The sequence below is a fragment of the Cotesia glomerata genome, linkage group LG6 (assembly GCF_020080835.1).
Source record: "Cotesia glomerata isolate CgM1 linkage group LG6, MPM_Cglom_v2.3, whole genome shotgun sequence".
NCBI classification, from domain to species: Eukaryota; Metazoa; Arthropoda; class Insecta; order Hymenoptera; family Braconidae; genus Cotesia; species Cotesia glomerata.
The window spans coordinates 5,042,905-5,070,503 of record NC_058163.1 but is presented as its reverse complement, the minus strand read 5'-3'; the positions used below and the strand labels follow the sequence as shown (position 1 = coordinate 5,070,503).

The following is a 27,599-nucleotide window of genomic DNA, read 5'->3' as shown; positions in this document are numbered from 1 at the left end:
ATTAAAAGACATTTTTCAATTTTTTTGGATTTTTCTAACTAAACTATTATAAAAATTTTTAATAAAAAAATTTCACATATAGAAATTTAAAAGAATTGTGTAAATTTTTTTATGAACCGCAACTTTAGTTCGGAACTAATATACTTATATCACATTAAGAAAAAATTTCTTAACACTAAATGATTTTAATCATTAAATATAAAAAATTTAATTAAAAATGATATAATTTAATAAATATACTTTGTGATATTTATAAAATTGTTCATCACATTTTTTTATAAATAATTATATGATGATCCTTAATTTACACACACTTAACTAAATAATTATTTCGATGGACGGATGTAATTATCATTAAATAATTATATACTATATATTTATATAGTACTCTTAAAAATTATTTTCTAAAAAAAATTTTAATTTAGTCAAAAAAAACTTAATTAATTGAATGCTCGTGATGAGATCAATCGACTCTTTTAAAAAATAAAAATTTAAAATATTAACAAAAGAAAAATAATGAGTTCGGTGATGATTTATAAATGGGCCAAAATTTTTGCCGTAATTTTGAAATAAATGGTTAGGACTTTTAATATTAAGGCGAAAATATTGGTCTTATATTAAAATTTATCGAACAATAAGATTGTTCGAAATTTAATTTTATAAAAAAAATATTTCTTATGATTTAAAAAAAAACCAATAAATTTTTTATAAGACCAATATTTTAGCCATAATATCAAAAATTTGAACTATTTCTTAAAAATTTTTATTTTAAATTTGCGGCAAAAATTTTGGCGCTATTTTTATTATAAAATTAAAAAAAAAAGTCGATGCTTATACTGCAGTTTGAGGCACTCCTTGTACAATATGTGTTTTAGTTTTACCTTTAGTCAAAGTTGACTGACTTGAAGCTTTGTTCATCCTAAGTTGACCATTAGGCGAACTGGTAACAAAGCCTTCACTGCGCATATCTCTTAATGACATATTTGAATTACTCCGTAGTGACGGAGTTGAACTAAATTTACGATTTTGAGCTATATGATCCGCTTGATTTGATTTGTTATCTATTTGTCGTGGTATTCTTGCTTTCTGTGGTGGCGGTGTATCACGATATTCATATAAATTGTCTTTTGATGCTCGATTCATATTCTCGATTCCCTCCGAAGGCTCGTCGTCTCGTACCATCAGGACGTCCCCGCTATAGTAGTGATCGGATTGTCTGTTTAAATTTAAATAAAAATTAATTTTTTTTTCTGTTTTTGTACATGAATCAAATTAAATATTACCTATAGATAAAAAAATTAACTTGAAAAAATCTTGCATTAAAAATACCATTGTGAAGAAAATGATTTTCTTGAATCGAAAAAAAAATTCTTAAACCAAAAATAATTTCTTGGCTCAAGAATTTTTTTCTTCTCAAGAAACTAATTTTCTTTAAAATGGTATTCTTGGTTTAGAATTTTTGTTCTTGAGTCTGGTTAACCTTTTTATCAGTATAAAATTTAATAGAAAAATTGAAGAAAATTTGTGGTATTTTTTAAACTTCACGGAAAAAAGTACGTTGTAAAATTTATAAAGAAGCTTGTTAAATTTATATTGTAAATTTTATGTTAGTCAAGTACTATGGATAAAAATTTTCATTATCACTACACTAAAAAAAAAGTTAACTTGAATCAAGAGAAAAATTCTTGAACCAAGAAAATAACTTTGAACAGATTCATTGTCTTGACTCAAGACGAAAAATTCTTGAATCAAGTAAAATTTACTTAAACTAAGAAAAATTTTTTAGTTTAAAAATTTTTCTACTCAAATCAAGAAGATGAAGTTCTTCAAAATTATTTACTTGATTCAAATAAATTTTTTTTCCTATGTATTAGCCGAAAAGGTTTGTTTATTGTACCTAGGAAAAATATTTTGTAAAAATTATAGAAAAGTTTGTAAAATTTTTACAAAATTCTATCTATAAGTCAACTTACGTAAAATTTATAGAACTCAATATGTTATTTTTACCTATTAAATTCTGTTATTGTAAATCTGTAAATTTAACAAATTGAGTCTGTAATTATAAAATAAATTTTTCTGTAATTATTACTGAAAATTTATTGTAATGAAAAAGCATTACTCGAGTCAGCATCATTGCAAATTAATTTTTATCACCTTTTTAATTTTTTCAAAAATTTTAATACTTCTGATTCTTCAAATTTTACTTCTAGACAAATTATTTTTTTATAATCAGTAAAAAAAAATTATTTATGCACACAATAAAAATTTTAAATTTACTATTAACAGATAATTATTTACATTTTTAATCGATAATCAAACTTAATTTTAATTCAAAAAGTTACTCTGCAACGATAACATAATACTCGTGTAAATTTCAAAGAATTTATCTGTAAATTTTACAAAAAAATCTGTAGTTTTCACATAATCTCACCTGTAATAATTACATATTTTTTCTATAAATTTTACAGTCTTTCCGTATTTATTTTCAAAAATTTTTTCGGCTGTCATTCAAACTTTTTTAAACCAAAAAAAAATACATTCATAAAGTTTCGTCTTTTTAAGAAGTCGCTACTCAAAAATAATATAAAATTTATTTATTTAGCAATTTACCTAATATGTTTATCTAAATAACTACTGGAAATTTTCTAAACTATTTTATCAAATAGTTTTATAGTATTTTTAAAAAAGAATTTATAGTAATTTCATAAATATCTGATAACAAAAACTAATATTTGATATCTTTATCACTAGAACAAAACTCACGTGGTACGATCAATCAATATTTAAAGTAAAATTTTACAAAATACCCATTACAAAAAATTTTAAATAAAAATTATTTAAAAAAATTTTAAGTTAATTACAGACAAAAAAATTTTTGCGTTTATAGAAAATTACCTAAGAAAAAATTTCTTATCAGTGTGATATTTTATGTCTAAGATAATATTTTAATTTTAAATTGACTTTTTAAACATAAATTAGTGTGCGTGAATAAAACAAGTACAAAAATAGAATCTAAATTGATCATTAAATAATTATATAATCTGAAAGATAATTTAAAGGAAGAATTTTGGCAATAAATGGTCGCTAAAGTTCAAAGGTTTTATTTATCTTTTCAAACATAAATTTTATGCATAAAAAATGATCTTTAAATTTGAACTATCATAATTTAATTAATAGAATTTTTTTATTTGATTTTTACCTAAAGTTATTGCGAGATAATTTTTTTTTTATTAGCTGAAGAATATCAAGTTGCCGATAAAATAAACATTAAAAGGCCGATGACTCTATCAGTTGAATTCATATGTGAGACTACCGGATAGGAATTTTTTTAAGAGAACTTGACTATTGACCTACATTCAAATCTTTGATCTCGCGGTAATTTTTTGCTAAATGAATGATGTAAGGTAAAGTATCCAGTACTTGAACACTTATAAAAATGGGACCAGTACTTGAAAAGACTTTTCGAATTGTTGTAATACAAAATCCGTATATTTATTGTAATAAATTACATTAATTTACTGTAAGTTTTTTCAATTATAAATCAAAATAATTATATTTTTGTTAACTTAAAAGTTGACATGTCGAGAATTGCCGATAGATACTATTTTTTTATGAAAAGGTACTACTGTAAACCGAACAATCAGTAAAAAAAATGGTATGTCATCATTTTAAGTAAAAAAAATTGTACTACCAAATGAAATAGTCTTTTCTAAATAATACATATTTTTTGCAAAGACATAAACTATAATTTTTATATTAAATTTTAGCGTCTAACTATTCCTCCAAATTTTTAAAGCAGTACCCAGAACTTGAACAAGTTGGGGCCGTATAATTTTAACAGCACTTTAAACTCTAATAGGTTTATACACTAGTGATCAGCATTGTGATTTGTATTAATTACTGCAAATTAAATGAGTTTTATATCTAAAAATAAGTGTAGTTCAAAATTATTGAACGTTTTGAATTGAGTTTCTTTGATTTACAATTGAAAGTTTGCTTTGTCATTCATAAAAAATGTATAATTGAAAAATTAAATACGCATATTTCTCATTTTTAAACGAACATATTAAATATTTACAGTATTATTTTTAATATTATTCAATAATATGTTATAATTCTTTTGATATTTCAATAAAACGTTAAAAATTTTTGATGTGCCTATTGCTATATATTTTATTAGTTCAACTACTGCTCCTGGAGTGTTCAACTACTGCGGCTTATCAGAATTGATTGTTCAAATACTACTCCTTTGATAGTCTGTCTTAAAAACGTTGTCAAAATATAAATATTCAATTATCTGCATAATTTTGCGCTTCAATCAATTCAAAATTGTTTATATTTTTATGAAAATTACTAATTCGAATTAATAATTACATCTTTATGTACTAAAAGTAGGGTCAAATTAGTTTTACTTTAAAACCTGTTCAACTACTGGGTTTTTTTACCTTATCATCATTTTAAGCAAAAAACATTGTACTAACCAATGAAATAGTCTTTTCTAAATAATACATATTTTTTGCAGACATAAACTATAATTTTTATATTAAATTTTATAGTCTAATTATATTTCCAAATTTTCAAAGCGGTACCCAGAATTTAATCAAGCTGGGGCCGTATAATTTTGACAGCACTCTAATTTTTAACAGGTTTATAGATTAGTGATCAGCATTGTGATTTGTAATAATTACTGCAAATTAAATAAGTTTTATAGCTAAAAATTGGTGTAGTTAAAAATTATTGAACGTTTTGAATTGAATTTTTTTAGATTTATAATTGAAAATTTGCTTTGTCATTCATAAAAAATTAAATACAAATATTTCTCATTTTTAAATGAAGATATTAAATATTCATAGTATTATTTTTAATATTAGTTAATAATATGTTATAATTCTATAGATATTTCAATAAAACGTTGAAAATTTTTGGTGTGCCTATTGCTATATATTTTATTAGTTCAACTACTGCTTTTGGAGTGTTCAACTACTGCGGCTTATCAGAATTGATTGTTCAAATACTACTCCTTTGATAATCTGTCTTAAAAACGTTGTCAAAATATAAATATTCAATTATCTGCATAATTTTGCGCTTCAATCAATTCAAAATTGTTTATATTTTTATGAAAATTACTAATTCGAATTAATAATTACATCTTTATGTACTAAAAGTAGGGTCAAATTAGTTTTACTTTAAAACCTGTTCAACTACTGGGTACTGTCCCTTAATTAAAATGTTAAAAATCAACCAGTGCATTAAAAATTTTAAAATAATTAATTATTACCTTGGGCCTTATATTTCCGTGCGGCTATTAGTTTACTGATGAAAGGTAATTAAAAATGAAAATGTATGTCTTATTAGTAATTACTAATTACTAATTAGAGTTAGTGATTATTGATTATTAGTAGCAATCACCAACTAAAATTATTAATAGTCAACAGAGCCGTTATTACCATGCATTAACAATTACTTCCCCAAAGAAGTTTGAGACTCAGAGAGTCACATGGAAAAGATTCTGTTTACCTTTGCTTACCTTTTGGCGTTACGCCATAGCATGCAGCAAATAACACAGAGGACGATCAGTAGCAGACAGGCAGTTGATATTGACCAGAACGCTATTTGAAGTGGCTGTTTTGGTTCCCACCAATACTACAAAGAAGAAAAAAAAACAAATTAACTTATGATTAATTCATTATGAGTAGCGCTAAGATTTTCGCCGTAAATTTAAAATCACAATTTCATAATACTAAAGTTTGCAGTCTTAATCATTTTTTGTTTTTTTTTTTTTCACAAACAAATTTGTTTTAAGAAATTATTTAAAAAAAAAAATTGCATTTTTAATTTTTTAAAATTTCTACACGTCAATTTTTTTGCTATATTTTATTTTTAAAAAATTTCTTAAAATTATTAAATATCTGCTTAATTGATTTTCATAACAATTTCTAAGAAATAGATAAAAATTTTGATATTGTGGCTAAAGTATTGGTTCTATAGAAAATTTTTTTAAACAAAAGTTGTTCAAAATTTAATTTTATAAAAAAATGTCTCTTATGTTCTTTTTGGAGGATCAATAATTTCACCTTAGTTTCAAAAATAAGATTCATAATTATCACAAAATTTGAACCTTTGATCATGAATTTTAATTTTGGAATTGCAGCGCAAATATTGGTTTTTTTAAAAAATCATAAGAAATATTTTTTTTTTTATAAAATTAAATTTTGAACAACTTTTGTTGAACAAATTTTTTTATAGGACCAATATTTTCGCCGTAATATTAAAAATTTAAACCATTTATTTGAAAATTACGGCAAAAATTTTGGCCCTATCAAAATATTTTAAATTTATACCTCGGTAACTGGTGGATAAGTTGGTACAATTCGTCCAATAACAGTTGGCAAATATTGTGACCAAAATGCACTTTCAGTCTGACGATAGTTGTAAAGAATCGAGCTGTTGAATGTGGTATTAATATTTAGGTACTTTAAATACCCCTGATGCGCTTCTTCGAAATGTAATCCTAATATTTGTGACGGCGTTGGATTTCTAAAAAAAAAAATTAATTAATTAATATCAATTTATAATAATTTATCTGTTTTGAAAATTATATTTTAAAGAGTATATAAAAGTAAATTAAAAAAAATTAACTTTTAAATGATAATTTCTTCAATTTTTTTTAATTGAAAATTTTTTGACTAGTAATCCTAATTAAAATTTCAAATTTCATGTCAGTCAATTCCTTTTAAGAAAACAATGGTCAGCAGTGGAAAATTTTATGACAAAAAAATTGATTAAACTGAGGTAAAAAATTTCTTTTAAAAAAAAATGGTTAAAAAATCGAAAAACATCTTATTATAAGTAAGAAATTATTAACTAATCGTTAAAAAATTTTTTGACTTGAGTATAGCTGAATGTAGATCTGATGACAACTCTACTTTCAAAAAACGGGGTAAAACCAATAACTTCCCGCTTTTAGAAAATTTTTAATTTTCTTAACGGGAAGTTAAAAATTATACACCCTTTTGGCTTTAGATCACTAAATTTTCAGTGTATAACTTCAGACGTATAACTTCAGGCGTATAACTTCAGACACACGCCCTTTTGGCTGTAGAAATTTTTTTTTCATTTTTAGGCTTAAAACATGTTTACAAAACGATTGGCATAAAAAAAAAATTATACGCCCTTTTGGTTTTATAAAGCCAAAAGGACGTATGACTTTTATCCGCCCTTTTGGCAGTAGGCACGCGATATAGATAATAATTTAATAATTTTCTACATACCCATATTTAGCAAAATTAGTATACGCTTTCATGAAGAAATGGCTCATATTTCTGTCATTGTCAGTCCACATATCCCGTGAAACTTTCCATTTATCAGGGAAAAATTCCTTGTCCATAAATGGAGCACCGGTCAACCACAAGTACTCAGTATCATGAGGGACTCTTCTCCAATGGTCCAAGTTAAGCGCTTCAACAGTAGTGTTTAAAACATACAAATAAACAGGTACTTTTTTTTCCACTAACAATTTCGCCATTTTATCAAAAGGCGCAACATAGTGAAAATCTGAGAGCAAATTAATCAACTGATCACGCACTAGGGTAACATTTTTAGGATCTGGCCAAAATGTGTACATATATTTGATGGCCTCATAAGCACCATAAGGATTAAGCGTATAATTGTATCGCATGACCATCTCCCAAATTTTTTGGTTAAAAGTTTCATCGTCGATGCGGTATTGTCTTTTTCTGAGGGTCTCATTGTTGACGATGATCCAAGCGGCTTCTTGGGTGGTGACACCAGCCATGTAAGCGATGTCTCGCCTGAATCTTCCAGCTTTGATGCTTTCTTCAGGAGTTTCTGTGAAGAAATGCCAATCTGCAGCACCCCAGTCATCGTATAAATTATCTGGAGGCACGGTGAAGTTTCGGTCCAGGACTGGAGCCCATGGAAACATTCCAACGTGTGGTTGTAACTCTGAGTTTCCATGATCAAGGTAACTTCTTCCTGTGTACAGACAGTTGAATAATTCCTGGCTGTTTACAATATTGCAACCTAGCGATTCTCCGTAAACACGTGATGTGTTTTGCACTCGGTACTTGTCGACGATGAACGCCCAGTCTGCTAATGCAGATCCTGACTGCGCAATTACTTTGGCTACCATATGACTGCTGCGAGGCGCTACCATCAGCAATCCAGCACTTGCTGCACCAGCACCTGGTCCAAACAGTGTTATAGATTCACGATCACCGTAGAAATTTTTTATGTTGTTGTACACCCATTCCAGGGCTTTTTGCTGGTCTAAAATTCCGTAATTTCCGGGACTGTATTCATCGCCTGTACTCATAAATCCTAATGCACCTAAGCGGTAATTTATTGATACCACTATTACGTCGTAAAATCCTGCCATCATGTGTCCTGGGAAGAGATTACTTGCTCCGTGGATAAATTCACCTCCGTGGATGTAAAACATTACGGGATACAATTTTGCGACACCGGATTCAAACTATCAAAGATAGAAATTGGATTAATTATATTTTGAGTCAGAAATATTCCATGGGTCATTATATAAAAAATTTTTATCGAGCCAATTTAAAATAATTTTATTAAATAATTAAATAAAAAAGAATAAATAAATAATTAAATAAGCAGGAAAAATGAGTCTCTACTTTGATTAAAATTTTACATTGGTTCATTTTATAAAAAAAAAAATTAGAAAAACGGTTGACCCTGAAGGCCATCCCTGAAACTTCCCGCTAATTCCATACCTAGGCGCTTAAGGGGTTATACGCAGTTGCAAAGCTAAAAAAACAACATTTTTTTATGAATTTTTTCTAGACACAGTTTTTAATTATCAATTACAAGTGATGGTTATTTAAATAGAGCCTACTTTCAAGAATACAACAGCGCGTCAATCATGTAAAAATATAAATGTGCACCGCTCCTGTAGAAGATGTTCTGAACGACCTCTAAAAAAAAGGCGCTTGGCGGTGATCTCCATTTCGGTGGTTTGGATTATCTGAAATCAAAAAATATGGTGAATTCTTTTACAGGATAGATTAATGCAGGTATTGGACGAAGGAATAAGATTCAAAAAAATTATTACTATTTTTTTTTTGACAATTTGGAAAATTGTTTTTCAACAAAAACGAAAAATTTTTTACAAATAGTCGCCATTTTGTCAAAAATCAAAATTTTTCTTATTCCTTCGTCCAATATCTGCATTAATCTATCCTGTAAAAGAATTCACCATATTTTTTGATTTCAGATAATCCAAACCACCGAAATGGAGATCACTGCCAAGCGCCTTTTTTTTAGAGGTCGTTCAGAACATCTTCTACAGGAGCGGTGCACATTTATATTTTTACATGATTGACGCGCTATTGTATTCTTGAAAGTAGGCTCTATTTAAATAACCATCACTTGTAATTGATAATTAAAAACTGTGTCTAGAAAAAATTTATAAAAAAATGTTGTTTTTTTAGCTTTGAAACTGCGTATAACCCTTTAAAATTACACTTATGACGTTTTCGAGCTCTTCGAGCTCAAAAATACGATTTATGTGTTATTTTGAGCTCTCCGAGCTCAAAGAGATCTTTGCTATGCTTTTGAGCTCTTCGAGCTCAAAAGTCTTATCAAAATTCGATGAAACACGATTTTTCTAATTTTCAAACTGCTGTAACTTTTTAATAAATCAACCGATTTTCACGCGGTAGGCGGCGATCGATGTGGTTTTTTGAGCTCTATAAATCTGATGAAAAATTTCGGAGTTATTACAAAAAAACACTTTTTTCAATTTTTTTCGATAACGATATCTTACGAACGCATCAACCGATTCTAACGCTCTATGTGGCGATCGATGCGGGATTTCAAGGTTAAGAGCTGACTAGTTTTTGAAGTTGATCGGTTTAGCCAATTCAGAGATATTTAAAAAAAATGAAAAAAAAAAAAAAAACTTTTTTTGCAATTTCATGAAATCTACTGGTCTGAATCGGTTCCAACTTACAGGAAATCTAAGTTTGGCGAAGCCCTTTTGAATGACATCAACCGCAATGAAATCGGTCAAGCTGTTCAAAAGTTACGAGAGGTTTATACACACACACACACATACAGACGTACGGACATGATCGTGAAAATCGTCAGGAAAGCTTCCTAGGACCTCGAAACGTCGAGATCCGATGAAAACTCCATTTTCGAAAAAAGGGGTAAAACCAATAACTTCCCGATTTTTGAAAATTTTCAATTTTCTTAGCGGGAAGTTAAAAATTTTAAAATAGAGTGAAGGAAAATATTGACCAGGCAGCACAACTGGATTAAAAAAAACTAGTAATTTAATTTTATATTCAGTACGTAATTATTAATTTTAAATTATACTTAAAAAAAAAATTTCGCATACACGTAAATATATGCAGTTATTATAATAGAAAAAATAAGTTTGTGTACAAACGTCAGAAAATGAAAATTAGTCATTAGAGCTAAACCTTGCCGCGTTTAGTAAGTATATTTATGATTAATTTATATAAAATTAAATACTTCATAATTAATAAATAAGTATTTGCCAAACCAATTGAATATCCAAGATTAATTATCAATTATTTTTGTTAGAAAAAGCATGTTAATAATTGAAACAATACTCTGGTCAACAATTTGAGTTGTACATGATCAAATGTACCTAATATAAATCTACAAATATAAGTCTAGTAAGCATAATACTACTCGTCAGTATTTGGAACATAGGCGGTCAATATTTAGTACGCAATGATCAATATTCAGAGCAATCGGCTGTAACGTTTATTATTACAAGTTAATGTTTATTATTATATATTTATAAACAAAAGTATAATAGTTTGTAAGTTAAAACTATTAAAAAAAAGCATCACACTCGTTTTAGCTCATAAATTTTTTCAATAAATTTACAAATATTCTATTTATATTTATTTTATCTAAACTTGGTCAAATAATTGAAGCCTTTTTAATCTACTCAAACATAAATTATTGATGTTTATATCTTTTTGAGTTATCAATTTTTTTTTTTTTTTTTCTAATAATCAGTATTTGAATAAAAAAATAGTAAATTTAATTTTTTCCCTTGATGTATAAAACATATGTTAATTTTAGAAAAAAAATATTCTATAAAATATACTTTAATTTTTATAAAAATTTACTGGAATCAAATAAATAATTTTGAAGAATTTCATCTTCTTGGTTTGAGTTGAAAAATTTAAAAAATTTTTAAACTAAGAAATATTTCTTGGTTTAAGTAAATTTTACTTGATTCAAGTTAATTTTTTTTTCAGTGTGTAAAATTACAATCTAAAAGACTGACAAAATTAACGAGTTTATTAACAAATAAATATTTTTACTTCATTTTTATAAAGTTTAGATAATTATGTGTAAATATTTTTCTGTACTTTTTTTTATATTTGTTGTATTTAATTAACACAATAAAAAAAATTTTTAAGCGATACAAACAAGATATTGATGGCTATTAATGGCTAAATTATTGATGAAAAAACTATTTTAAAATTAAGATGCTATACATCAAGAAACTGATATTTTAGACTAAGTAAAACAAAATTTCCAAAATATCATTTTAAATTCTAACAAATATCATCTGCCAAAAAAAACTTATATTTAACTACTGACCAACATTCATTGAAATGAAATATGTTCGGTAGTCGCTAAAATATTTACGCCTACATAATTTTAGGATAATGGCCCAACTATGAATTGATATTAATATTAATTTAATTTATTGTATATCTTACCGGAGGCGTAAAGATGTTCAAGTACAAACAATCTTCACTAACATCCCGAATACCTTTTGTTGCCCCAGTATAATTACTCGGCTGAGGGCAAGCTGGACCCCAATCAACAGCTTGTAGCAATTGCCATCCTCTAAAAGAATGAAATAGTTATTATTTATATTATTATTATTATTAGGAATCCCGGAAAAAATAGACCGGAAAAAATTCTAAAGTTATGAAAAATTCATATTATTTCAGATTTATTAAATTATTATTTTTTTTTTTATTTTACAATAATTTTAATGGAATAATATGAATTTTTCATAAATTAAAAATTTTTTTCGATTACCTATTATTAGTTATAAAATTATTAAAATATTAAAAACCTGTGAGTACGAGGTGGTTTGAATCTTCCTTCTTTATCCGGTGGCATAGCATAAGGAATGCCTAAAAATACATTGACTTGGGCAGTGACACGTTCAACAGGCATGTTCCACGGACGATGTCGCGCTTCAGGATGGTCATACAAATTAACTTTAAAACCTTGCACCTGGCCATAGTTAGTTCTTATATAAACATCACGATTTTCTTCAAGTTGCTTTGAATCAGGGCGTTTTCTTCCCTGGAGATCTTCTCGCCAACCACCGAGGATTCCTGGCAAATACTGTTGCCTCGGATCTTCCTAATTAAAATGAAAAAAAGGGTTATAAATATAAGAAAAAAATTGCAATGTAAAATTAATAGAAAAAATATGTAATTATTACAGGTGAGATTATGTGAAAACTACAGAATTTTTTTTATAAAATTTACAGATAAATTCTATGAAATTTACAATAGTATTATATTATCATTGCAGAGTAACTTATTGAACTAAAATTAAGTTTGATTATCGATTAAAAATGTAAATAATAATCTGTTAATAGTAAATTAAAAATTTTTATTATGTGTGCATAAATAATTTTTTTTACTGATTATAAAAAAATAATTTGTTTAGAAGTACTCTGTAAAAAATCAGAAGTATTAAAATTTTTGAAAAAGTTCAAAAAGGTGATAAAAATTAATTTGCAATGATGCTGACTCGAGTAATGCTTTTTAATTCATTACGATAAATTTTCAGTAATAATTACAGAAAAAGTTATATTATAATTACAGACTCAATTTGTTAAATTTACAGATTTATAATAACAGAATTTAACAGGTAAAAATAACATATTTTCTGTAAATTTTACATAAGTCAACTTATAGATAGAATTTTGTAAAAATTTTACAAACTTTTCTATAAATTTTACAAAGTAATTTTCTATGTACAATTCGTACTATTCGAAACAAACCGTTTTGAATAATACACAGGAAAAAAAAATTTATTTGAATCAAGTAAATAATTTTGAGGAACTTCATCTTCTTGATTTAAATAGAAAAATTTTTAAACTAAGAAATTATTCTTGGTTTAAGTAAATTTTACTTGATTCAAGAATTTTTCGTCTTGAGTAAAGACAATGAAACTCTTCAAAATTATTTTCTTGGTTCAAGAATTTTTCTCTTGATTCAAGTTAATTTTTTTTTTCAGTGTAGTGATAATGAAAATTTTCATTCACAGTAATTGACTAACATATAAACTTAACAATATAAATTTAACAAACTTTTCTATAAGATTTACAACGTATTTTTTTCGTGTATTGTTTATTATTATAATACGAAAATCAGCAAATATTTGTTAATTTTTTGGATTTCTATAACACTTAAACTATATTATAAAATAATTTTAATTTTAAAATTCGACATCTAGAGACTAAAAAAAATTACAAGTGCAAATTGTTTTTAAATATTTTTTTTTTTAAATGGATTTGTAATAAAAAAATAAAAATTGTTAGATGTTTGCTAATTTCAGTATCACAGATAAATTTTTAATAAAAAATTCTATTTATATTTTTTTAGAGCTTCTAAAAATAGAATTTTTTAAATAAATTTTTCTTGTTATAATTTATTAGTAAACAAATTATCAAATGTCTCTCAATTTCAATTTTGTTTATTGATTTTTAAAATTTCTTAATGTCCAATTCTTTTTTTGTTAAAAAATTATCAAATGTCTGTTAAATTCAGTGTCATTCATAATAGAGTATAAAATAATTAGCCGACAGCTAATTTTTAATAAATTTTAAACTTAATGATTACAAAAAAAATTTAATAACTTTCATATAAAAAAATTATGAAAATTAAATTAGCCGACATCTAAAAATTTTTATAATTTTTTTTATTGAAAAAGTTATTACAAAAAAATTAAAAGAAAAAATTTCACATGTAGATTTGAAAAATTATACATGCAATTTTTTTTATAATTTAATTGATGAAAAAATAAAAAATTGTTGAATTTTAATTTTAATTTTATGGAAAAATTATGAAAATAAAGTTAACCGACATCTAAAAATTTTTATGATTTTTTTTTATTAAAAAATTATTACAAAACAATTGAAAAAAAATTTTTTTATTTGTTAAAAATTTCAAAAACTATAAGTGCAATTTTAAAAAAATATTTTTTAGTTATAATTTAATCAATTAAGCAAAATAAAAAAATCAAAAGTTTTAATATTATGGAAAAATTTTTAAAAATTTTCAGAATAAATTTTTTTTACATTATTTTTTGTAAAGTTAATTATTAAAAAATTTAAAAAATTACTCGGATGTCTGGTAGAAAATCACACTCATTATTATCACAATAGTTAATCTGGTATTTGTTTGTTTTTATTAAACAATTGAATAAAATAACACGGGATGCGTACAGCTATGCCCCATGATTATAAACATACAGCTTTTACTTTCTAAAATGCCATTCACGTAAATTATTACGAGAATTATCTCACCAATAATATCATGACAAGTAAAATAATATTAAAAATGTTAGATGATGACTAATTGCAAGCTGTGAGTATTTAAAAACTAAATTACAATAATAGAAATAGATAAAGAATTCTTACTCCATAATTAAACCGATCTTCAGGATTACGAGTTGGACCCCTAGATATGGGATCCAGGTAGCTGGGCTGATACCCATATCTTCTGTCTTTATAAAAATAGGTTTGATAACCAGGACTACCTGGAGGAACATAAACACCGTCACGATTATACTGGTTGTACTGACTGCCGTATCTCGAGTCCTGACAGTTAATAAAATAAAAATTAAAATTAACAATAAAATAAAATATAAATAAACTCGAAAAGAAAGTGACGCGCCCTTTAAAGGTGTGCACTTTGTGTTTAGTATCCATTTTGCCGCGTGCGGCAGAGTCACTGCATTAACTGGAACACACTCAATGGTGTGTACTCGCGTCCTCCCACTCTTTCTTCTTTGTGTGCTGTGGAACATAAGCATTCATATTAATAGTAATACAAAAATACAAAGACACTTGCGTGTACATACACAAGTGGTTTGTAATATCCTCGGTGTGTTTACCCCACTCTCACCGACACTGCCACACCTTGATAGATCCTCAGGTGAAGACTCGATCAACGCTTGGTGGCGCTACGTGTACTCATTTTTAAGTTTACCGGTCCCGCGTGATCGATAAGGTAACCATTCATTGTTAAAAATACTAGAAATTCAAATTGCGCGCATACGCGCGCGCTCTAATCTTGAACCAATAAGGAATCAGGGTCCATGTTTTCGATACTAAGCTAACTTCATTCTACCATCAATTTTAGTATATAGGATTTGTAAAATTACAAACATTTTACAAAACAAATTTTGGGTAAAATTACAAATCGATGTTTACTACAGCGAAGTTATGAAACAATTTTGGGAATTTTTCAAAAGATGTCAAGAAACTTAGTAGGATGTATTGTAATTTTACGATTTTCATGTAAAAATCCTAATTGTATTGTAATTTTACGAAACTGTTCGTCGAATTTCAATACAAATCTTTGAGATTTACAAACATTGTTTGTAATTTGGTTTACTAGAAATTTTTGTAAAATCACAAAACAAAGTTGTAACAGAAATTACAATGGAGTCTTTAAAAATTTATTAACTTTCTTTGTAATATTCAAATTTTAATTGTGAAATTAAATCGTGAATTTTAATTTCACCCACAATTATTATTGTTTATAATGTGTGTGGTAATTTTACAAAACTTTTTGTTAAATTACTATGAAAACGCCTTATATTTGCAAACATTGTTTGTAATTTCATTTACCATATTCTTTTTGTTAAAGTAATTTTGTATAATATAAGAAGGGCCGTTTTTTTCTCAATTTTATGCATAATTAAATAGTTCCCCATAATTCAAAAAATAAAAAATATAAAAAAATAAAAGTTTCCATTGATTATTTATGGTCAACTTTAATGTTCGTAAACAATATATTCAGTAGACCATCAATTATTTGAGATACTTATTTTTTTTTTAGGTGAGAATAATCACGTTCGAAATCTTCAGTGTTTAATTTTCACTTTTAATTTAAATCATAGTTATTGAATATATATATTTCTCAAAAATATATTTCTCTATCACTATACAGTATAACTTTTGAGATATGTTTTATATAAAACTAATGGGAAAATTGGAAAACAATTCTTATCTTGGTTGTAACACGAAAAAAATACTTCAAACTTTATAAAATGTTCCCGATAGATAAAAAAATTAACTTGAAAATAGAAAATTAAATGTTAGTACCTTTGAAAATCAACCAGTGTTTTTGTTATGAATGCGCTAACTTATTATTTTACTGATATTATAAATTAATGCACTCTGAGACGTTTATAAATACATTAAATAGACAGATAACTTTACCAAAAATTAATAAAACTCTAAGTACCAAAAATGCGTTTTTTGTGGTAATAAAATATTTCAATTTACTTCCTAACAATCTAAAAACTCTTGGTTGTAAAAAGGTTATTAAAAGGCACACCTAGTGTGAAATTTTTATAAAATCAATTTTTTTTTGTTTCATATTTCGATAGGTTATACCTTTAACAATAACATACTAAAATTTTTAATTGATATCTCAAATAGTTTTTGAGTGACAGCAATTTCTAGAGTAGCCGCTCGGCAGTTATAATAGGATCATTTTATCTGTAAACGCGTTTTTCTCGAAACAGCATTTTTCGAATTTGCTGCAGTGATTACTCGAAGACAAATGATCCGATCACTATAAAATTTTTTTCTGCATGTTCTGTATATAGTTCTCTATACAATGACCTACCAGTTTTTTGATCTGAGCAAAAATCGAATTTTGGCAGGCCAAAAACGACCAAAATTTTGGGTAAAATTCAACTTTTTTCATCAAAAATTTTACTATGTATTCTTAAAATATGTTTAAATATATTCTTTAAATTTTAAACCAATTGATACAGTAGTTTTTTTTTGTTCCCAAAAATCGCCTTTTTTTTAGGCTGTCACACTAAGTGTGCCGCTTAACTTGAAAAAATCTTGCATGAAGAATACCATTGTGAAGAAAATTATTTTCTTGAGTCTAAAAAAAAAATTCTTGAACCAAAAACAATTTATCACGATATTTATACACTAAAAAATAATAATTCTTGACTGGAGTTTAAAATCTCTTGGCTCAAGAAAATATTAAGGAAGACTGAAAATTCTTTGAATGAAGTCAAAGTTTCTTGAGCCAAGAAAATTTTTTCTTGCTCCAAAATGACTTTTGTTTTCCTTAAAATTTTCTCGGCGCAAGAAATTTGTTTTTTGTGTGTATAAATTGTCTTTTGATGCTCAATTTCCTCCGAATTCTCGTAATCAAAGCTTTGTTTATCCTAGGTTGATTATTAGGCGAATTTGTATCAAAACCTTCACCGTGCATATCTCTTAATGACATATTTGAATTACTCCGTATTGACGGAGTTGAACTAAATTTACGATTTTGAGCTATATGATCCGCTTGATTTGATTTGTTATCTCTTTGTCGTGGTATTCTTGCTTTCTGCGATGGCGGTGTATCACGATTTTCATATAAATTGTCTTTTGATGCTCGATTCATATACTCGTTTTCTACCGAATGCTCGTTGTCTCGTACCATCAGGATATCCCCGCTATAATACTGATTGGATTATCTGTTTAAATTTAAATAAAAATTAATGAAAAAAAAAATTAACTTGAATCAAGAGAAAAATTCTTGAAACAAGAAAATAACTTTGAAGAGTTTCATTGTCTTGAATTAAGACGAAAAATTCTTGAATCAAGTAAAATTTACTTAAATTAAACCAAGAAAAATTTCTTAGTTTAAAAATTTTTCTACTCAAATCAAGAAGATGAATTTTTGAAAAATTATTTAATAAATTCAAATAAATTTTTGTTCCTGTGTATTAGCCAAAAAGTATTGTTTCATTGTACCTTAAAAAAATACTTTGTAAAATTTATAGAAAAAATTGTAAAATTTTTACAAAATTCTATCTATAAGTCGTCTTGTGTAAAATTTACAGACCTCAATATGTTATTTTCACCTGTTAAATTCTGTTATTATAAATCTGCAAATTTAACATATTGAGTCTGCAATTATAATAGAAATTTTTCTGTAATTATTACTGAAAATGTATCGTAATGAATTCAAAAGCCTTATTCGAGTCAGTATCATTGCAAATTAATTTATCTCACTTTTTTTAATTTTTTCAAAATTTTTTAATACTTCTGATTCTTTATAGAGTACTTCTAGACAAATTATTTTTTTATAATCAGTAAAAAGAATTATTTATGCACACATAATAAAAAATTTAAAATTACTATTAACAGATTATTATTTACATTTTCTATCGATGGTCAAACTTAATTTTAATTCAAGAAGTTACTCCGCAACGATAACATAATACTCTTGTAGATTTAACAGATTTTATTTGTAAATTTTACAAAAAAAAAAAAAAATATGTTTTTTCATAATCTCACCTGTAATAATTACATATTTTTTTTGTAAATTTTACAGTCATTTTTTCCGTAGAGTTTACGTTATTTGAGATACATCGCTACAGTGCTATAAAATAAAAAAAAAATAGTAAACTATGCTGGAAAAATGAGTAATTTTGTAGGAAGATAAGATAAAGATTGTATTGGGCGTACGCTTTCACGGACAATGAATCATTAAAATAAAATAAATTATTAAATTAGATCGTCGTAAAGAGGAACTCATTCATTGGTTGTCTACGACCTACCAGCTGTACTTTTAATTGAATGATTCTTCTCATCAGCTTTTACATATGACTAATATATCTGTATTTGTACTTTTTACACACGAGCGTTTTTATAAGCACCGATATATAATCCATTTAATTAATGTAAGTTTATAAGTTATTCTTGGGAAGGCTATTGACTTTTTTCTTGAAGAAATTGATAAAATAGTTAGTTGATAGATTGTTTTTGTAAGTGATTCACTATTCATTACTAATTATACTTCTCTTTGTTCTTTTATCTTTAATCAGGAAAAAAAGGAGGGGGGGGGGAATTTGTATTCTAGCTACAAATTATTTTTTTTGTTACTCAAGAAGTTGACTATAAACATCAGGAGAGTAGATTATATTTGAAGTTATTTAAACAATTTACACTGAAAAATTTATTTTCTTCGAAAAAAAATTTTTTATTAATTTCATTCTCGTTCTAAAGTATCAACAATTGAGTCAATTAATAAATTGTAATCTGAGGATCAAGAGCAGCAATCAATATAATATTTCTTCTTTTGAGATTAAGATTAGCGGTAATATATTGTCTTGCAGTTTCCTGCTAAAATGAAAAAATTTTTATTATTAGTACAAATTTTTGATGTACTATTTATATCATCCGTACTTGGAAATTTATTAAAATAACAATTTTTTGGCATTAGCTGACGAAATTTTAAACTAAGAAACTCTTATCTAAAGCAAAATATAATATGTATAAGCTTTAAGGTAGTTGTCGTGAATAAGGCATACTGTCAGAAAATTCTAAATTTTTGTACTTTTTAAGGACATGATGATACAATTACCCTAAAAATTTGAAGTTGATTGACCACCTATAACCCGAGATGAATTCAATTAAAAATTGGATATTTAACACTGATTGCATACGCCCTCTGCAGTTCTGTACCAGTTTCTTAGTTTTAAAAAAAAAACTAACAGTTTTTTAATGTATTTGTTGTGAGTTTAAAAAAAAAAAAAAAAATTTTTGACCGTCTAATTATTTATAAATAACGGATTAAGGAAGTCCTTTCGCTTCGGTTGAGTCATAACAACTGTAGTAGTAAATTTTCAATAAATTAAAATACAAAACCCATAAAAATTCCTAAAATTAAAAAATAAATAGTATATGAGGCATTAATCGTTGAAATTTTGAAAATTAAAAAAAAAAATAGTTAAATACAAAAATTAATTTGACTGTTGTAAATCAGCTGTTAGTAACCTATCCGTGATTTGGCAACGCTTTATTTCGGTTGTTTACATTTTTATTTGCACAATATAACCTTAACCGTGTTTAACTTTTTGCAGTCAGTGTAAATAAATAAATTAATTAAAAATGTTTAGTCACAAAACCATAACATTCTAATGTCTCATGGCAGGAATGCTAGTATTTTTTAATTATTGTTTTATTTTTCAATTATGAATTATGAAAATTTGTTAACAATAAATTAACTAATAAGTATGCATGAAAAACATAAGCGCGTTAAAGTTTAGTTTGAATTTATTGAATGGTCTGAAGCTCGCGCGCTACGCAACGTTGCCAAATCTTTTGACTCCATTTTATTGTAGGTAACTTGAGAATTTTTTGTGATTTTTAAATATTAATTTCTCAATAAATATCTCGGTAACTGATATATTTTATTGCAAAAAAGAAACCTGAATATTTCGAAAATCTGATTTTTAGTTTTTTTTTACTTCATCTAATCCATGACTGATAGTATAATTCGAGAAATACTGCAAACGTCTGATTTTCTCGTAAGACTCTGAACAAATACTAACATTTAAAAATTTTATTTTTTCAAAAATTTGTCCGGTAAAGTATAATTTAAACCTCACTATAAGATAAATAAGGACCTTAACTATTAGAAAAAAATTAAATTTTCTCATGATCTAATATTTTTTATTTTACATTGGCGGCGAAAGGACCTCCTTAAAATTCAACAATTTATAAAAAAGTATATATCTACGGAGTCGGACAAAAACAATTGTATGGGTTGCATCTCCACGGTTACTTGCGTAAAAATTATGGATTACTTAGCTACAAGCTCATATACTCTTGCGACGCGTTTAATTTCTAATTTTTTGACAAATATTGTACCATGACAACTACATTAGAAAAAAAAACGATTTTTTTTTTTTTTTATTTTAATAGAAAATAATCATTTTTTCAAGAATTCGATTTTATTAGACATAGAAATCTTAATTTAAGAATTTAGAAACAAAGAGAAAAAATTTTTGTAGCAAATTTGTATTTTTTATTCATTTTTCCAACGACTTTATTAATTCAAGATAATTTCGCTTTGTTAAGAATTTTTTTTCCATATCAGAGAGTAAAAATGATTTATTTTCATAAATCATGTCTAGATTTGTAACTTCTGTTGAGCGTTTTAGGGAACACAAGAAAAAATGATTTTATTTTATTTTGAAGAAAATCTTAAAATCTACCAAAACCATAAAACACAAAATTTAAGGAAGTTTTAAAAATTATTTAAAAAGAAAATAAGGTTTCGAACAAGAACTCGATACTACACTCTAAATACGTAATAAAAACTCAAGCTACTTCACATAGACCACAAAGTTAAAGTAATATGTGGTATAAATCTCCAGCTTGAACATATGGGGCATGATTTACGGTTGTTTTTTAATATTGACAGTAAACATAAAATAAATTTTCATTTTTTTTGTGGGTGATTATAAAATATTTAAATTTTTAGTGTCCTATTATGAAGTACTTACAAGATAGTTAAAATTTTTAATAAACATTCGATATTTTTGAATAAAGTAAAAAATTAAGTTATACAGCTGCAGAAAGTAATTATTAGTTTTGTTATTATTTGTCAGACTATACAAAGTTTGAGACTTAAAATAATTGTTTCAGAAAAAATCAAATTTTTTTGAGCGAAAAATATGCAATAAAAAATTTACTTGAACCAAGATTATTTTTAAAATCAAAATCTTTTCGTCATTGATAGTCTATAATTTAATAAATATTTTAATTTCTTCTTTTAACTTTAATTTCTTCAGAAGAAGAAAAAAATAATTAAAATCATTCTTTATCAATCAATTAATTACCAAATTTATTATTTTAAATTAAATTATAAATTGGAAGTTTAAAAAATAATCAAATTTTACAATAAAAAAATTGAGTATTAATTCAAACTCGACAATTTTTTATTTAAAGTTTGAAGATCACTCTTTATAAATATTTAATCCAGAAAATTGGAGAAAAAAAAACATACAAAGAAGCCAATTTTAATCCGATATAAAAGAAGAAATTTTCTATAAACCTCCAGATGTTTTTTTCAAGAGGACACCAGGCTGAATTTATATACATAAAATATATACAAAAATAAATAATTTTTTTAGATAAATTTATTTATTCGATTTTTGATAATTGAATATAAATCAAAAGTTAAGAAAAAAAAATAATATTAACATTTGGAGAATTATTTTAAATACGTACCTTAGATTTACCGATATACTTTTCATAGTTGATTTGTTACAACTGAATTTTTTTTTTACATAAATAATTCGTCAAGATGAATAGAAAAAAATTCACTTATCAGGATTGAAATCTTAAAAATTTCTTTGCCAAATTAGGTTTCTTACGAATAATCGATTACCGTATAAGCTCTGAGAGTACGTAGTATAAAGTCTACACTATTATATACATAGTGATTGACAACCATATCAGACAGTGGGGAGACATTGGGGATAGACTGAAGGGTCAGTAAATGCTGCATTTCTTCAACTTCCTTCTGTGAAAATAAAAATAATTCTTAACAGCGAAGTCATTGATATCTGGTTTTTTTTTTTTTTTTTTTTTTTTACAGATGTTTGACTTTTAAGATCTACGAAATCATTTTTTTCTTCAGGAAACACAATTTTATCTCTGTAAGAGCTAAAAAAAATTAATTAAAGTTATTGAATAAATAAAGTAGAAGAAATGTATTTTTTTTTGTTAAAAAATGAGTTACTTTAGTATTCTGATCTTAGAATCTAATTATAAAACTCGACAAACCCTTCCGACTGCCACCGAATATGTTGTCTAATAATATCTTGAAAAAGAAAAAGAACATTTATGTATCTGAAGTTATAAATCTTCGTTTGTAGGAAGATGAGGAAAACCAGGGTGTAAATATAGTCTCATTATTATTTTAAACATTAATTATGCAGTATTATAATTTATAATTCTTACTTTAATTATAATTTATAATGAAGATTGGTCATTCATTATGGAAGAACTAATCATGAGAGGGAAGGAAAAAAAAGGGAACTCGAAAAATTTCGTAAAAAAAAATTTTTTTTTCCTAAAAACTCTTAAAATGTTTAAAAATATGTTTTTAGAATTTATTTATTTTTTAAAAATATATAATTTTTTGTTTTCTAAAATGTTTCTTAATATCACTGTGTATCATAAGAAATTCATTTTTCAAAACTAATAATTTTCTTTTTGGGAAGTTGAGAGAAATATTTTTCCATAATCTTTTTTAAAGGCGTTAGTCTTCTAATTCTTCATGAGTTTTTGATCAATCAATCTAGACGAATCTCTTAATATATCAATTTACAAATTCACAAGATTATTTGTGGTCCACGGAAAGAAATGTTCTTAAAAAATTACCCTTAAATTCACTGTAATATCGAGATACAATTTTATTTATTGCCATTTTTGAAATAATTTATTTATTTTATGGTAGACTTCATAAAATTTACGGTAGACTACGGTAAAATTTGTTGAAAAAAAGTTAAAAATTATCTCACTTACCGACAAATGATTAGGTGGTGCCATTCGTTCCACGATCGGCCTCTAAAAATTCTTTAAACAATTTTCTCCCCATCCAAATAAGAAAAGATGCCATCAATTTACCAAAACTTTTAACATTTTACTTTTTTTGGAGTTTATCAAATCAATACTGAGGGTACAAAAAAAATTTTTATGTCAAAAATCATAAAAGAATCTTTTTAACAATTTATTCTAACTTCTAAAACTGCCCTTTAATTATTTGTATGACTCAGTGATTATAAAGATAACAATATTTAATGATAAAATGATTTTTTTCATTCAAAGTTGGATAATCTGCGAAAAATTGATGCAAAGAAACCTTACAAAAACAAAATTGACGCTCGAAAAAAAAATCTATTACAGGCCCGCGAGATTATTTATCAGGAGAAACTATTCTTCGGCTTCTAAAACAAAAAGAGCACGCAAAAAATGTACAAAATGTAATTTCATGCTATTCCTTAGAATTGTTTGAGGAACATAACTATCTGAAAAATTCGACCGAAGGGTCCATAAACTATAATCTTGACAGAAGAACTCTTCTTTTTTTTATGTTGATACCAATTTTCACTTGAATAAAATCCGTCAAAAATTATCCAAAAATTTTGAAACTTTTTTTTGCTCCATTAATTTTTACGAGAAGAGTATTGCTTCAGCTAAGAATATCGTCTTGAATTTTTCTGATTCTTTACAGTGTACTTTTAGACACATTTTATTTTTTTGTAATCAGTAAAAAATTATTTATTCACTTATAACAAAAATTTTTAATTTATTATTAACAGATTGTTATTTTCATTTTTAATCGATAAGCAAACTTAATTTTAATTCAACAAGTTACTCTGCAACGATAAAATAAAACTCTTATAAATTTCACAGAATTTATCTGTAAATTTTACAAAAAAAAATTATTTATTTTTTACATAATTTTACCTGTAATAATTACATATTTTACAGAATATATACTGTGGAAATTTCGCAGATTATTTTCTGTAAATTTTACAGAGCTGTTTTTTTCGTTTTATTCTTAACCTATTTTTTTTTTATTTTTATTTAAACCAGGTTCTTTTCGTGTTGTAAAATTGTCTTCAATGTGGTTTTTAAGTTTTATTTTAGTCGCGTTGAATCTTTGACCTAACATTCAAAATGTTAAGGGGTTAGGGGTAATCAGAGGCACGAAAAAATGAGAATTTTCATTTTTTTTTTTTTTTTGCTATTAAATCATGTTATTTTACAAAAGTAGTAATATGGCATTATTATACAATATTTTGACTTGAAGTCACGAAAATTTCAAAAAAAAAAAAATTTTATTTCCAAAGTTATAGCTGTCTGTGTTGACCCAGTTCCAAAAAAGGTCCTTGCGGTGACAATCATAAATCCTTGGAGATTCATCTAAAATCAATCGGATGAAAAAAATTAGTTTTATAAATAGATAATCCTGGGCCTGATCGAAGGATTTTTTTTTTTTTTCAAAAATTAACAAAATGACGGCCTCAGGAAATTTTTGTCTAGATTTTTGGGAAAAAATCAACAGTTAATTGGTCTTAAAAAATCGAAATTTTTGAAAAAAAAAAAATCCTTCGATCAGGCCCGAGTTTATTATGTATTCTAAAAGGTGTATAAATTTTATTAAAATCTACTGAGCGGTTTTCGAGTTACAGTTGTCACCAGTTCAAAAAACATAGTTTTGAGAAAAACGCGTTTAAAGTTTCACACTAGATTCACGTACAGAAATACGAATTATTAAATTACTTATATCGAGTCATCTATTCCTGGGCCATATAATAGTTCTTCAGCCATTGTGGAAGTTTCCAAAACATCAATTTGCTGTTGCCTACGAAGCATTCTGCCTTCCTGAGTGTTGTCGTTGGCGCGCTGATTTGCCACTTTCACACGTGCAGCATCCAATTTTTCAGCATACCGATGGGAATTAGACCCACAATTAAGTCCTAGGGTATTCATAATCATAAATAATGAATTTGTACCTTCATTAAATATACAAGTAGCTATGTATGCAGCAATTTGTACGATAGTAGAACTAGTATTCACGGTTTTTGGGCATATTTTCCACACTAGTTGGTTGAAGCTCTCATTATTATTCTGATTGAATCCACCTACACATCTTGAAAGTAAATTATCATTACTGAGATCGTCGTAAATTGGTTTAATAGCTTTTCAAACATCAGGAGGTAAGGGAGAATAATCTTGAGTATAAGTATCAAACTCTCCACTTGCTTCAGCGCGCTGGTAAGAGCACCAAGAATCTTCGCCTTTGGGACACATATCATGATTCGGATTTTCATCAGTCGAACCGTAGTGGTAAAAAGTTGCCATAATAGCAGATTACATATCTTCAATAGAATCGCAATGACGACGTATTGATAAACTATAGTACTCAGTTAATTTGTCTATTACTTTTCCTGTAAGCCTACCTCTACCACCAAGACCTTTTTGTTTAGTTTTGTAATTTAGTTTTAGAAATTGTAATTATATATATTTAGGTATTTATAAATTTAGGTACTACTACATACACCAAAGTCTTAGTTCATGGATGACAATAGAACCCTAGAAGGGGGTTTCTTGAAGCTGCCGCTAGCTATCTGCTCCCGAGCGCTTTGAAGTACCCGAGCTCTCTTTGTTATTTGTCGAATAACTCAAAAACTAATTATCGGATCGACTTGAAATTTTCAGAGAATATTTTTAAGATATTACACATAACGAAAATGCAAAAAAAAAAATAATTGATTTTTTGAAAATTCTGACTACCCCTAACCCCTTAACAAAGTAAGTTATATTGTGGTCTATTGGTCCCCAAAATAAAAATACAAGTGAAAGCAGTAGGAGTATAAAATCTTTTTTTCAATGCCATGAGCGTAGGACTAAGGTTTTTTTGGCTATGATTTATCCTATTTAAACTTTAAGGTACACTTTTTTCTGTACTACCTGTATATATTGAATTTCCAGGTGGTCATAGTGTATATTACTTTTTCCTGCCTACTTTTATTGAAATTTTTTGACAAGCTATTGAAACTCTTGTTTAAAGTACAGACTTAAATTTAAAAAAAATTTTTTTTTTACTACTGTATCTTTTGCTTTAATTTTAGGACTTTTGATATACGATCTCTTATCACATTCTGAAGCCTACCTCAAAAAATCGCTCTTGGCTACAACTTTTTCTAGATTAGAGAATAATTATTAATGATTAAAAAAACACAAAAACAATAATTTTTTTAAAATAAAGTTTGAAAATTGAAACTTAGTTTTTGATTCGTTCGAAACTTTTATAATAAAATTAAAACTAATAATAGTTACGCAATAATTAAACTTTTGTCTGCAAGTTTGCTCCAGGGCCACTAGTAAATTAAATTTTTCCTTTCAAATATGTAAATATTTTTACTCACGTGACCAAATAGATTATAAAACAAAAATTTTATGAGTCATGGAAATGTAGCAAGAAAATGTTATCTTTAGAAAACTTATTTTTTTTTTATAAGCGTAGATACTAAAAAGAGGAAAAATTTTTTGTATTACACAACAAATCTTGACAGCTTAATTATTATTACTTGTCTTAAGGTTAGATAAAATTTATCTATAAATAGTTGGATTTAAAAATTAACAGACACTCTTGTAACCATCAAAATAAAATATTGTATAAAAAAAGACATAGTGTACTTAAAAAAAAATATTATCTTTTACGTTTCACTATTTAAAATAGTAATGGAAGTGACATGTTGTAAGATTTACAATTTAAAATAAATTTTAAATTAAAACATTTGAAGAATATATATCTAACCAATCGTTAAAATTATGATGATTTTTAATTTTTTGAACTAATAATGATTATTTTAATTGACTTGAATGATTATTAACAAAAAAAAAAACTAAGCTTATAAAGGAAAAAAGGATTTACCATAATTTAAAAAATTCTTAGCAAAACTTAAATTATTTT

General features: G+C 26.1%; 1 protein-coding gene across 3 annotated transcripts; it reads right to left on the bottom strand.

Annotated features, from left to right (window-relative positions):
- Positions 1-808: 808 nt before the first annotated feature.
- LOC123267640 (acetylcholinesterase) lies at positions 809-15,036 on the bottom strand. Of its 3 annotated transcripts, XM_044732374.1 has the most exons (8): positions 14,708-15,036; positions 12,122-12,417; positions 11,757-11,886; positions 7,272-8,494; positions 6,342-6,537; positions 5,528-5,643; positions 5,279-5,313; positions 809-1,216 (listed from the first exon to the last, which is right to left on the bottom strand). In XM_044732374.1, the coding sequence occupies exons 1-8, from the start codon at positions 14,996-14,998 to the stop codon at positions 1,182-1,184; spliced, it is 2,322 nt and encodes a 773-aa protein (XP_044588309.1). In that variant the 5' UTR covers positions 14,999-15,036; the 3' UTR covers positions 809-1,181. The 3 variants fall into 3 exon arrangements, with proteins under 3 accessions (XP_044588309.1, XP_044588308.1, XP_044588310.1); XM_044732373.1 differs by lacking the exon at positions 5,279-5,313 and having other exon boundaries at positions 14,708-15,035; XM_044732375.1 differs by lacking the exon at positions 5,279-5,313 and having other exon boundaries at positions 1,080-1,216; positions 5,518-5,643.
- Between the last annotated feature and the right edge of the window lie 12,563 nt (positions 15,037-27,599).

Excerpts from the sequence above, each read along its gene's own strand:
- LOC123267640 (XM_044732373.1), bottom strand. The coding sequence starts at position 14,998 with ATGGATACTAAACACAAAGTGCACACCTTTAAAGGGCGCGTCACTTTC. Across the intron at positions 12,418-14,707 it reads AAGATCGGTTTAATTATGGA|GAAGATCCGAGGCAACAGTA; the intron begins GTAAGAATTCTT and ends CATTTTAATTAG. Across the intron at positions 8,495-11,756 it reads TGAACATCTTTACGCCTCCG|TTTGAATCCGGTGTCGCAAA; the intron begins GTAAGATATACA and ends TATCTTTGATAG.